Source organism: Macrobrachium rosenbergii, chromosome 4 (genome assembly GCF_040412425.1).
Source record: "Macrobrachium rosenbergii isolate ZJJX-2024 chromosome 4, ASM4041242v1, whole genome shotgun sequence".
Lineage (NCBI taxonomy): Eukaryota > Metazoa > Arthropoda > Malacostraca > Decapoda > Palaemonidae > Macrobrachium > Macrobrachium rosenbergii.
The window spans coordinates 25,722,854-25,737,789 of record NC_089744.1 but is presented as its reverse complement, the minus strand read 5'-3'; the positions used below and the strand labels follow the sequence as shown (position 1 = coordinate 25,737,789).

The 14,936-nt window shown below is 33.6% G+C and overlaps 1 protein-coding gene across 10 annotated transcripts in view; it reads left to right on the top strand.

Moving 5' to 3' along the window:
• unc-13 overlaps nucleotides 1-14,936 on the top strand; it is a 1,228,603-nt gene that overhangs the window by 518,377 nt on the left and 695,290 nt on the right. For all 10 annotated transcript variants that reach the window (XM_067091750.1, XM_067091731.1, XM_067091742.1 and 7 more), the window contains exons 5-7: nucleotides 1,619-1,736; nucleotides 7,438-7,561; nucleotides 10,437-10,469. In XM_067091750.1, the coding sequence (XP_066947851.1) occupies nucleotides 1,619-1,736; nucleotides 7,438-7,561; nucleotides 10,437-10,469 (275 nt within the window). The remainder of the gene's footprint in view (nucleotides 1-1,618; nucleotides 1,737-7,437; nucleotides 7,562-10,436; nucleotides 10,470-14,936) is intronic.

Genomic DNA, 14,936 nt, shown 5'->3' with positions numbered 1-14,936 from the left:
CAACATGCAGGGATTTATGTCATCAGCAGTGAATGTCTGATGAGAATAATTGGAATAATTAAACTTTTATGGAAGCTGGTAGCAAACGGTCTGGATTGCGGATCGATAAAAATAACACCTGGTCAACCACAGTGCAAATGAGACTGCACCTTTTACAACTAGGTCACTTTTTCCTCACATTCGTAGCCAGTTCGATGTGGAAACTATTATAATTATTTGACTTTAACCATTACTTTTTTCTGTGATTTCTTAACTAACAGCCCTTCACGCTTTCGTATTTGCACGGTCTTTTGGATGTGACGCCATGCATGTGGCAGTCAATCAATCGACAGTCTTTTTATAATAAATACACCGTTGCTCCCCGTTCATCAACATTTTATGAGAAGTGCATCTATTCTGGCCCAGATTGGAACCTACAACTTTTGCTGTACATATTTTTGTAGAGTTCAGGTTCTACTTTGGGAATCGAAATAAGCTTATTTTGTCCTCAGTTTAATACACACACATATACATATACACACACATATATACATACATACATACATACACACACTAACATTAAGCTACAAATGTTTAACATGCAATTTGCGCTACTTCGGGAATATCACCGAAGGGGAATTATTTTAAGTGATAAATGGTTTGTTACCTAAGTGACTCGAGCACTCGACAGTACAACCAACGACATTCAGTCGACATTCAAAACCACTGGGCGACCGTACTTGTACCCGTCTAGTGCGGGGATTTGTACTTAGCGTGTATGTATAATTGTATATATACATGTATACATTATATATATATATATATATATATATATATATATATATATATATATATATATATATATATATATATATATATATAGAATGTGTGTGTGTGCTTCCAGAAGGATCAGCACAGGGACCCAAGATATTCATGCACAGTTATTCACACTGAGTGAGAATTGTTATGAACATTATAAAAAATAAGGATCAAGGTACCTCGGACACAGTAAAGGAACAACATAGCCAAATTTGGCACCATTGTGGAAAAGAATGGCAATTGATGTTGAGTTCCTACTCGCAATTTATTTTTGATGGGTAAACCCTGACTCCTATTTTTTTCCGTAAGTAATTGATGTAACTTAAGGAACAATGCATGTCGTGATATTTAGTGAAGCAATGGTAAAGTGACTGAACAGGAGGCAGTATTTTTTATAATATAGAGTTTATTGCTAAGAACTTCACAATCTCGTGAAAAACACTGTATGTAATAAAAATCCACAGTTATAAAGTAAACTGTATTACTATGTAAAAGACAAAAGCAAAAACTTTCGAACACCTGAAAGGTGCTTCTCATCAGTGTTTACGTTATTTATGCAAGTAAGGTTATTGCTTGGCGCTTTTTTTTTTTAGATATTTTTACAAGTAATTAGTCGGGTAGAGCCCCGGCGTTATTGTTGAGGTAGAGAGAGAGAGAGAGTGGGAGGCGGGATTTGAGGGGAAAAAGTGGCTGTTCAAAAAAGAAGCCACAGAACCTCCCCTAGAAGGGGGAGTCTTCAAAAACTGGGGACGAAAGAATCTGGGAAATCCTGTACAATAATGATAAAGTTGTAATGTCTTTTGCTTTTTTATCCCAACAGCGAAACCAACCGGTTGGACACGGGCTTGTTGGTGGAGGTGTGGAACAAGGGCCTCATATGGGACGATGCCCTGGGGTATCTGTGGCTGCCCCTCACCGACATCCAATACTCCAACGAGGTAAGGCCATAAGAAGGAGCGTGAGACGAGAAAACTTATTAACGAATTTCTTTTTCCCTAATAGGTTTTACACATTTTTAACCCCGGAGCGGGTAGTGCCGTCAGTGCACCTCATGTGGTGTACTGTAGGCATTACTTGAGATTCTTTGCAGCGTCCCCTCGGCCTCTAGCTGCAACCCCCTTTCATTCCTTTTATTGTACCTCCGTTCATATTCTCTTTCTTCCATCTTACTTTCCACCCTCTCCTAACAATTGATTCATAGTGCAACTACGAGGCTTTCCTTCTGTTACGCCTTTCAAACCTTTTTATTGTCAATTTCCGTTTCAGCGCTGAATGACCTCATAGATCCCAGCGCTTGGCCTTTGGCCGAAATTCTATATTCTATCTATCTTGACATTTTTAAACATGAATTAAGTCATTTAACTCATTACGATTTTTTTTATATATATAGTTTTTGACTCAGTCATACCTATGGAGGGACAGACTTGACTTCAGTAAAATTTCTCAGTTTGGATGGACGTGTCATATTTTGCATGAATATCAAGGTTTTGATTAATCGAATTTAAAAGCCAGCTTATTTCTCAGGAAAATGGAAGGGTTAGTGTTTTTGATGCGGAAAAATTGGAATGGCGTTATTTATAACCCCGTTTGTCAAGTGGCAGTTGTTATGAATTTTGAGAAGATAAATGACCATTGTTTATAACTTCATTCATAAGAACTGGCCAGAAAATTATTCTAAAGTTACTTAAGGTTATTTCGTGTATATATATATATATATATATATATATATATATATATATATATATATATATATATATATATATATATATATATATATATATATATATATATATATATAATATACAGTATATATATATATTTGTATATATACATGTATATATATTATAGTACACAATACAAAGCCGTTTCCCCTAACAGGGTGAACCCCAAAAGAAATAAACACTGTCACTGATCCATTCATAGTTCAACATGGCTTTCCAACATTCAAACTTAGCAACTTTATTTGAGATCCATTTGTACTTGTTAACTGATAAACCGTTTAATGTTTTCATACGTGTTATCATATTAATTTAAATACCATTTCTTATTTATCAATCAGGTGTGTTATACTTAAGGTATCAGTAATGACGTTGATATTAGAGGATTGACAAATTGAACTGAGTTATATTACTGCGATATCAAATTATTGTTAGATATCAGAACGCCATCTTCCCGATATTGAATGTCACAGCTGAGAATCGTTTCAATAATTCCCTTTCGTAGTCTTTCGTGACGCCAGCTTTCTGAATTTGATCAATCGGTCAATCATCTCTTTAATCCGGTGGGCGAACTGGCCAGCGCCCGCTTGTAGAACACGCATAAAGAGAGAAAGAGAGAAGAAATAAGGAGGGAAATAAGAGTGCTGCAACTTTATTATTAAAGAAACTATTTGCTTGGAAGAGAATGATTGATTTATAAGTGTTCTGGTGTTACATCTCCCAGGGTCACTGACGCCGATTTAAGGGAGTTGCAGAAGAACTTCCTAGTGATAAGGTGTTGGGAACTGCGGTCAGTTTGTGTCTGAGATTCCCTTTGTCATAAAATGTTTGATATTAATTTAATCAGATTATCGTGAAATTTAGCCTTTTGGAAATGGTACCAAATTTCAGGCCAGAGGCTTGCTAGCGTGGTTAATTAAGCATTATCGAAACTGTAAAATGTTTTCCTTAATGTTTTGTGATGTTTTTACTTTTATGATTTTTACCACAAGATTACCAGGACCAGTTATTTTTATGTAAGATTTTGTTCAAGCAGTAGCAATTGGCGTTGAAGGTAATGAAGTATTAATTGTATAATATTTTGTGTTTGCATTTTTTACTGGTGAATGTTTTGCTTCCAGGAATAATTTGTATTTTTGTAGTCAAGATTTTTGTTTTATTTTTCCAACAGATTCCCATTATTGTGGAGGTCAGTAAAGTAGAAAGAGCAATGCAGAAGACAAAAATATTGTAATTTTAAGTCTCGTGTATACGTTGATATTAAAGTTTTATGTAATAAGCACAAGACCAGTATACTGCAGTTATATATTTACATTGCGTATATGAGGTGTAGTTGCTTGCTTTATTTTCTTGAGTATTACTGCGAGTCAGAAGACTGTATCCGTATTACTTCACACACATACATTATATGTGTATGAATATATATATATATGTATATATATATATATATATATATATATATATATATATATATATATATATATATATATATATATATATATATATATATATATATATATATATATATATATATATAATTATATATATAATTATAGTGTGTGTAATGATTCCTTTATCTTTTTACAGACATGCATTTGATATGCGTTCTCTAAGGAAGCAAAAGGAAAATTTAAATATTCATATACTGTGGTTGACCTACATTGATTGTTCATTTTAGCGAAGATCCCTCTGTTGAAATCATATGAAAAGTTAAAGACGGCTATTCCAGAATTAAATTTCATAAAGAATCGGTCAGATTTCCTAATGCACACAGTGATATTCATATGAATATAGAAGTTGGTACTCGAAAGGGACTTTTCTTTAGTGTGCACTTGTGGTAAACGAATGGAAAAAAGGTTCTTAAGGCATTTGATTCATATATAATAGCGCTGCCTGAGACTCGTTAAATAGACACTATGATGGAATTTATTGACATCGAAATTAAAAAAAAATATATATGAGCACTTAATTATAAAACCACCATTTTTGTTGTAAGTTGTCTCTGACACATGCAAATACATCTGTTCATTTATTGTTTGTATTCAAAAAGACTCCCGTGTCGTTTGCTCTTGCAACAGCGGCGATTGAACCAATTAAGGCGTAGTTCATTAACAAGGAACACCTGTGAAGATTTAATAGCGCTGGTAATTCGACGTTTCCTTGAAGTGCACAGAAATCATTATTCTCCATGGCTGGTCACGAGAAATACAAAATAGCGGTCGCTGGCATCCGTTTCGTGACACTTTTACCAATATGTATGAAAATGACCAGTGTTCTTCGTTGAATATTAATTTGTAGGTCGGCAGAAACCGTACTTCTTGGGGGCTGTTTGTTTACACTCGTTTAGTATATTTATGCAAACCATGTAAAAAATTTAACTTATTATTTTTAAGAGATGATTCCTTTCAGTTATTTACACCTCAGGCAAAAATGCATATCTAAATAATCATATTATTATAAACGTTTTTCTCCATCGATTATTTAAAGAAAGCGTCAGGAATGTTCAAGATTTCTTCTTCATGAAAGCATTGAATGGCTGAGGAATCTCTAAAAACGCGCCAGAAATTTGATACTACACAAGAAAAGACGGTAATGAGGTAGTTTCAGCCGGCTTGGATGAAAATTTGTTTTTCTTATCACCAATACAGAACTTGTAATGCCCAGATTTACTGGTTTCTTTTGGTGATAGTTAATGAATGGTATACAGTCAGTATTAAAATGTAATGACACATGCCTGGAGCAGCAATAGAAGCGAATCTATTCCAATTGTCTGAATGGCCATGATTTGTTTTTCATTTTTGAGGGGATTTTCATGTAAGATGTGCGGTTATCTGACTCAGAACATTTGTTGTTGTATTGGATATTTGTCTCAGTCTTTATGGGTATCTTTACGATAAAGTCCTAATGAATCTTTGATCTGAAAGTCAGGATTAATAAGTATATGCAAGAAATAATTGAAAATGTTTTTTGGTATTGCACAATGTACTGCATTAGATAAGCTGAGTTCTGTGTTAGTCTTTGCATTGCTTTTTGTTGATGAGTTTTTATTTGTATTTAATTCATAAAGTAGGAGACGTACTGTGACGATTCTATTTTTTTAAAGGTATAAACTGCAGTGTAAAGGGGAATTTTTTATTTTAATACCAGTAGTCCTGACATAATAGTAGCGTTGAGAGGGGTAGCAGTAGTTGGACTAACTGTTGTAGTAATAGTAGTATTAATAGTAGCAACAGCGTTGCGGTAGTAGAACCAGTTAATGAAAAGTGACATTCACTTACGGCTTTCCTTCTTTCCTTTAGGAAAATGAAGAAACTGAAAGTGAAGTAAAGGTAAAGACTCAAGCATTTTCACCATATAAATCTCGACGCTGACCGAGAAACAAACTAGTTCCGGTCAGATTATGTTTTGTCTTTTTTGTTTTCATTTTCATTTCTTTCTTCGCTTCTCTAGTTTTATTTGACTGCCAGTTTCGAAACGGGAAAAGATTGACTTTCCTTATTACTTTGAAAGAAAGTTCCAATATTTCCCCTCCCACCAACTGGGTTTATTTTATCCAGAAATAGATTTAGAAACTTTTTAAGACTTCCCCTTTTTTAATGAAGGATTTCAAATCTTCTTTAGTATTAAAGCCATGACAGTTCTGTATATACAATGTGTAAAAACCCAAAGGTGTGTGATTTTCTGTAGATGCTCAAATTACCTTTTAGACATTTTTCTTACACATTTTCTATACAAGACTGTAAAACTAATTAGAATTTGTTTTTAAATACTTTATTCACAAGACTGAAATTTTGTTGTTCGCATACCGAAAGTGCGACATTTTACTTTTTTCAGTATAAATCCGTGGACAATATATTTTTCCGAATTCTGTACATGTCGCAAACAAATGAACAGTCATACATCAGCATGATGATGAATTCCTCATTTTTTCATGTCAAGTGGCCTTGAAACAAAAAGGTCAGATGATTGTAGCATGCAACATTTTAACAACATGACATTGCATGTTAAGATCTATATTTCTCGAGCTTAGATTAGATATTTAAATTTTATGCAATGGTGTTTAATGCAGAGGTGAAACACAAAATGCTTCGAGGGTCAAAAGCGGGGAGCAAATACTGTAGAACATATACTTTCAGAATACATCTATTCTTTATGGGGGATGATATTTGGAATATCTGCATGTGTCATTCAGGCTAAAGTAGTTCATAGAGCGAATTAGGTTTATATCTATATTTTGGTTTGATTTCATAGTTTTTAATTACATTGTTTCATATCTTTATCGTTAGGTCCTCGTACTCAGATATCAAATTGGTGGTTTGTTTATTGAATCGTGTGTGTGTAGTCAAGAGTTTATATACTGACTGAACACGTCTGTATCTGTAATTATAAAGATATGAAAGTAATTATGTGGTAATACTTAAGTTTTGCATTTGCCATGAGCCTTACGGTTTGTAATATGGGAGAGTACAAATTTATCCGGGCAATTTTAACATTGTAACGTATGCAAAACATTGAAACTTAACAATATGTCCCTTATTGATGATGATAAGATTTTAGCAAGTTCATTGTTTATTGTGTAAAACTCTCCTTCCCCCACCCCATGACCCCAATATAAAGCCTCATTTTTTTATGCATAGACGCAAGTGCATATTGATTTTTTTTTTATTAATGAAGCACATAACTAAAGAGGGATTGTAAAGAAGTAATTCAACATCTTCCATCTTTCCATCTGTGAAGGAAATAAAATAAAAAAAAAAGGCCAGTGTTTTATTGAAAAGGAATGTCATGTGCATCGACATTTTATCCCTGTCCGTCTTGATGACCAACCCACCATTATGTAATTCTAGTCTCTCCAGTTTGGAAGAAGTGAGAAGTTCCTCAAAAGTGAACTCGAGTCGGTGACGCGTTCTTCTTCTTTCAGGAGGGCGAAGGACGCTGGTACTACCTGGATGCGGAACGGGTGGTGGAGAATGGAGAGGTCAAGGGGACTGCCAAGCCTACGGGAGATTCCGTCCTCTTGGACTGCAGATTCGAATTGCCTTGGGGTGGGTTTCTTTTGGAACAAATACTTTATTACGAACCAATACCAATTTTCTTCTTAGTCATTTCGTATTTTGAGAGAGATTTTGTTTCACCCATGAGGTTCGATATTATGCTTCATTCTACGGTAGTAGTAGTAGTTTTGATTTTTTTTTTATATATTTGGAAGGATCATTACAGATTTCTTTCCTTTACTTTTGTTTCCTTGATTCATTTTCAGCAAAGAAATACAGTATTAATTGACGATATATGTTTATTACTTTATTTTAATGATTATTAATTCTTTTAAACATGCGTACACATACGTAAATACAAGATTTTCTACACTATGTTAGTTATGATAGTTAGATGCTGAAATATTTCCAAAGTTTTGGAATAATTAAGGAACACTTGCTGAGGAACAATTATTATAGTCGGATCAAGAATTTCCATGATAGTTAAGTACGGCGTGAAACCAATCTATGTAGCTGTTTAGCTCGCTGATTTTTTCCCCCCGAGAAACCATAATTTTATTTGTTGTGAATGAGTCCTTTCCTACCCAGATTCTGAGGTAGCTGTGGGACGATCCCTTGAGAACTTTTGAAATAATGAACTTGAGAATGCATCTTGGATTTTTGGTTCTATCATCTGCTTGAATTTATGTCAACGCTTTGTTTTCAGTTCTCGTTAACTTCTAAGTCCCTTTTATCCAGTTTTTGGTTGTCAGAGAAACACTGTTTTCTAATCAGTATGAGACATCCCCGCTTAGGCTAACAGACCGATTACTGAAGCAGTATGGCACATTCCCTGCATAGGCGTTCAGAAAGATTGCTAAGGCTATGAATAGAGTTTATTCATGGTTCTTGAAAAGCGCCGTAAATTTATTATGTATCCTTGGGAAAGTTTGGCCTTACAGCTGTGCGTATTATTGAAAGCCTGTAAATTATATGCAGAAACAAAATTAAAGTATACAAATGATTTTAAAAACAATATGAAAGGAAAAAAAGGTCATGGAACTAAACTTAAAGAGGTTTCGCCAGCGTAAATGATCGGATTGTGTGTAAAGTTGTCTAAGGAGAGTTTTTTTCTTGCATTTTTTATTTGAAGAACGAGACAGCTTTTGTGCTTTCAGAACGCACTATATTTCTTAGGCAAAATTGGATATTCTATTTTTAGGATTTTCACTAAATATCCATTCCAGTATAGGCCAGTACACATTTTTATATTGGTGTTTGGTACTTTTATTTGCACTAGTATACTACATTTACATACTGATTGTCATCAGATATTTTTCTTCATAATTTAAATTAAATTTTGTGTTGCTTTATCATTTACTTGTTACTTTGATTTACACTTTGTTAATATTCTCTTCCAGATTCTACTAAGTGAATTGAGGTATAGAATATAACATTAGAATTATCAGTCATTTAAAGTCAAATATTTTACAGATGTCAAAAGTTTAGTGACTGATTTCTGGTGTGATAAACTTTGTCAAGATTTATGACTAGCATCTCAGAGCAACAGCAGTATTATTTAAATTGATTTTTAAACTTATAATTGATTCATTCTATAGTTTTATTGAATAATTGTCGTCATTCTTGATTAAATGGTTTCAAACAACGAATTTAGAGTTAAATTGTTCTTGCAGTACAGCACCAATAACTTGGCTTTATCATTTTCTTTTAACCTAATGCCTGTTACTTATTACATAGATCATTTTAGACATTCATTGCATAAGTTTCAGAACATAATAGGGTATAGATCACTTTTCCCAGTGTAGTAGCCGAGTTATTTCTACGTAGGTTCAATTTGCTTTCCATACTACAGTATTTCGTCTTATAAGATTTTTCGAATGATACGTGGAGCCTTTGTTTATTATAGTGTTTTTTGAGATTATTGCAGGTGCAACACTCGGTTATCTTTAGGATCTTAGCATGAAGACATAAGTCTTTAGGGGATTAATTGAAACTTATTTTACATCTGCATGAACATAGTTACAATGACTACGCGCACACATTATGAATCCTCTTGAAATACTAACCAGATCTCTCTCTCTCTCTCTCTCTCTCTCTCTCTCTCTCTCTCTCTCTCTCTCTCTCTCTCTCTCTCTCTATATATATATATATATATATATATATATATATATATATATATATATATATATATATATATATATATAATATATATAATATATATATATATATATATATATATATATATATATATATATATGTATTGTATATGTATATGTGTATATATATAATTATATATAATATATATAATCTTGATATTTTATTTCAATTCTCCTCATTATTTAGAAACCACATGAACACGATTGTTAGATTTGACAATCTACCCCAAAGCACAAGACAGTTTTATACTATTTTGTTTGCCCACTGTTTTTTATGTAAACCCAGATATTTTTTATTTATGTGTCTATAGTAGTTACAGAGATCTACTACTTCATGATATTCCAGTAATGAATATATAAAAAGTTTTTGGTAGATTGCATTGATATTATGTAAATTACAAACCAGTGTATTATTCTGATTTTGGTTAGAGAACAGATGCCAGATATAAATTTTCTCTTTTTTTTTACTGTATTTGTTCATTTTTTCATTTACTTTAAGGCATTGATTTACATTTTTGAATTTGTACTGAATTCTTCATAGCTCTTCGTATTTGTTTTATGGTTCTTTAAGATCACGTACAGATAATGTATTTCATTTTTTTATGGTGCGATCATCATATTTCCTTTTAAACTATGTATAATGATTCCGTGCTGCCAAGAGAATGTGACTTTAAAAAAAAATATGAATGAGAGTCGAACATCCACCTATCAGAGTTAAGACTCTTTCCTTGCATGACGCCATGATTCTAAACCTCTTGTTTCCTTACCAGGCAAAAAGGCCAAAGAAAGGGCAAGGAAGAAAGGTACAGTACAGCTTCTTATACGAGAAGAAATAAAAGTGCAGGCTTTTTTGTATGTGAGCTGCATTACCACACTTCCTCTTAGATGTTTAAAATAGTTGTAATGCAAGACATGTTCATGACTGCAACAGACGTGCCAACATACAAAATGACTACCGAAAGGCTCCCCCCCCCTTTTAAAAGGACAAAATTATATCACACTTATTTCGCCCCTTTAATGGCCCTTCCTTGAACCGTATTGTATGTCTAGTCACTTGATCATTTTAGTGTTGCGTAACTTGTAGCTAATTCATCTGAAAGTACTGGACAGCTTAATTTTATGTGCAGTATATGTATTTTTGTACATTTTGTATGTTGTGCTTTGCACTGGTTTCATATAATATATATATATATATATATATATATATATATATATATATATATATATATATATATATATATATATATAGCCTGAGATTGGCAACAACCCTACATCATCAAGTACATGTTGGGAGGATTAAATACACAAGACACGGAGCCACTCTATTTTAAACTCCTTGACCTAACCTGTACAAGTCGTGCCAGACTTCTCCAAAAAGAAGGGTAGGAATGGGTCTCCCCATCCCATTCCCCTCATAGCAGCAGCAGAAGTTCGACAGGATAGTTGAAGGGTTTAAGATAGTGGCTTCTTTTATTTTTGTTTATTTTTCTCAAATCTTTTGCATGAGTATGATTTTATTCACTACAAAAGCGATCCCCAGCCTTCATGCTCCTTGCTCACAAAAAGAAATTTATGGGTGGATGTGATGTACAAAAATAAAGAGAAGATAAATAAATTTGTATGTATGTATGTATATTTGCACACCGTATACATATTTTGCGGGCATGTTAGCTGTATAATATATTTGTATTGCAGTATAAATACTGTATATACACTTATAGTATGCATATTAATATGTCTATATGTATTTACACATGTATTTACGTATACATTTATAATATATATATATATATATATATATATATATATATATATATATATATATATATATATATATATATATATATACAGTACATGTGTTGTGTATAAAATATACAGCTAACGAAGATATGTGTAAAAGAGTACTCTTGCATTATATATTGTGCATAGTTATTCACGTATTGTTTACATCAAGAAAACTCTTTTACGTGGATAGAGTAAATGTGAATAATCATTTCCCATTAGTTCCTGTATTAATATAAATATATTTTATCCCTGTGGGATCTGTGCACAGTAAACTTCCTCTGATTGTAAATATGCTCTCATAAAGTAGTATTACACGAACTGCACTGTCTTTGGTAGTAGAAGTCACTTGTGTGTATGTACAATTTTTCTGACAAAAGCAGTGATCTTTTGATTTTATATATACTTTTTTTAGTAATTATTTTAGCCAAGTCTTCAATTGTTTGGACTGATTTTCTTCATACATGCGTCTAACATTCAGTAGTATGTTGACTTGTGATGTCTGAAGACCTCAAATGTCCAAGACAGATTTATTTTTTTTACAGCCAAATATGCTGTGCTTACAAAAATTATTCGGCAGACTCAAATGGCACCCAGATCAGCAGAAGTTAGATGACAGATGATATTATATCCTTTGTACATTTGTTTTTACAATGTTTTTATTTTCTTTCTAGTCATAGGAATAGTTTTCAGACTGAATTTGTTTCACACATTGATGCTTAGATGGAAGAGCACGCATTGTAAAAATTAGACATACGAAAGAGAAACTGATGTAGTTACAGTACTGTTATCTATAGTTTTCAGTATTTTAATCAATTCCACTTTGTCATCTGCTGGCAAGAGATGATAGATCATATAGCATAGTGCTGTTGTTTTAATTGCTACTTAGCCTTTGACAAATTCTGAATGTAGTGAAAACTTGCTTTAATTTCTCTATAGAGCTGCAACTTGCATTCATGCATCAGTTGTTAGTAGTTTTTCATCCATTTCACGTACCAGCACTGCATAACTGAATTAAATGATGAGTGAATAAATGAGATATGGTGCTGTTTTACAGACAACAGTACATATAATAGGTACAGAAAATTACTAACTTGGAGTGTGAAATTAATGATATTTGTATCTGATGCAGTAGTGATTGGGGATAGTACAGAGAAACTAAAGAGACTAGTGAAGCAGTTTCAGATTGTTTTAAGAGGAAAAGTGTAGAGAAAATGTGGACTTGGGTAAGTAGAAGCCAGGAAGAGAAGAAACTTAAAATGGTTTAGGCAAAGGTAGTAGTTTAGGGACAGGAGGTGTGCCCAAAAGACTGAGAAGAGACTTTGGGTGTCTGGATGGAAAGGTAGAATTGAGTGAAGGAATTATCGATCCAGCTCACCTTTATGAAGTGAAGTGTAACTTGATGCTGTAGGGATGAATTATTTGTGTAGCGTGGAATGTGGAGGTGCATAAAAGTGCTGAAAAGGCAAGCGTATGTTAAAGGATGGTTTATAAGCGTTATGAGATGGTTTGGTCATGTGTAAAGAATGGAGGTTAACCAAAGAGGTGTACAATTCAGAACTGGTGTGAGGTAGGAGCAGAGGAACATCTGGAAACGGTTGGATAGATTAGATGAAAGAGTTGTTAGAAATGAATGACCTTAATATCTAGGAGGAGAGAATGTACGCAAGATAAGAGTTGAATGATGAAGTGTATGTAGGGGATTCCATGTGTATGAAGTGGCTGATGTAGTGGTAGCTGTATGGATAGGGCATCCATTCAGGATTCAACAGTTTAGGTAAGAATGTTTAAGAGACTTGTAATGTTATGTCTGTAGAGAAACTGCCTGTGTAGAACGGGTGAATTTTGCATAAAATTTTTATTTGTGTGAATGTAAAATGACAACATGTCGTTAAATAAGGCCTCGATTTTCCTTTTTGAATCTTTTGCCATAAACACTGGAAATCCATGATGGTAATGAAATAAGGAAATTTTCTTTTTCTCCAGGTTTGGATTGAGGTTAGGAAGACGGTCCGGTCAAAACAAAACCGCCTTCTTTGTGGTGCCGATCATGTAGCTGACTGATATCTCTTCCTAATTTCAGTTTGAATTTTGAAGCAAATGTGACTTTTCATTTCATTACTCCATTTTGGATTTCAAGGATTTTTAGCAGAAAACATTCATGCGTGCTAGAAAATTGAGGATGTAGGCTTTCACTATGGTGAATGTGACGAATACGTTTCACAAGAAAATGTATATATCAATACAGTATATATATACATACATACATACATACACGCATACACTGTACACAGACACATGCACTCACACAATTGTGTATGTGGTTGGCTGTATGTATACATGTACAGTATAGTTATTTGTATGCAAACATGTATGGGTTGTGTATTTAAGTACTGTACACAGATGAGGAAACTACACCTTATACATACCGGACCACAAGTATGCTAAGTACCTACACTGAAATAGTATGGTATATTTATAGTATATATGCACCTGTACACATTTCCTATTAAGTATATATTTATACAATAATATCGTAGGTTAGTTATTTAGATGTAAGTATGTTGGATAATTAAAATTTATCCGTATAACTGCCATCTGTCAACGTAATGGATTTTTTACTGCAGTAGGCACAGCTGGTTCATTATTCTTCCAAAAATAGAGTTTTTCTGCCATGGGTAGACTGCTCTGTCTCGTTCTCCCATGTCTTGTCAATGTTCAGATTTCACTCTCATCTTGACAATGAGCACAAAGGTCCAAACATCCTCCCAGCATGGTATATGAACTTGCATTCGCCTTTACAAATATTTCAAACCTCGGTTTTTTTTCCTAGATACTGGAGAAAGTATGTTATCTATTTTTTATGAGCTTTGCTTTCGGCTTATATTGTAAGCCACAGGTGTAGGATTTCTCCACTGTGAATAGTGTCCTTTCTTCATCTTGGTAACCTGTTATTAACTTGTGCAGCATTTATAGTTTTTGGTGTAGATATGTATATGTAAATATATTGAGATATTCAAGTTCTTAACTTGAGGGTTTTTTCAATTAGAAAAATGCGCGACGAGACAGTCATAACTCTGGAAGCCTTGGTAGTAGAGAGGAGAAAATTATCCTTTGAAATCACAGTATCTTATCCTGATTATAGAAAAAGGTGAATGTAAAGTTATCACCCTGAAGTCTAATACCGCAGTACATAATGACAATGTTACAACAGCTGTGTATGGTGGTAACATTGCTTTTTCTCAGTATATTCTCTCAGTTACCCTCTCAGTTACCACATTGTATGATTTGCATACCGTGATGATTGATGACAATTTTTTGTATATGCACTGGGGACCGTCTTTTTACGCCTTCCGCACATCTTGTCTTGTCTGCTCGACACTCACCGAACTTGCATGGCAAATGAACGATGGACAGAATGGACGGAAGGCTTTCTTTCTCTTATTATTTGTATGTCTATGACGGTACAAGCCCTGAGCCTCTATGTA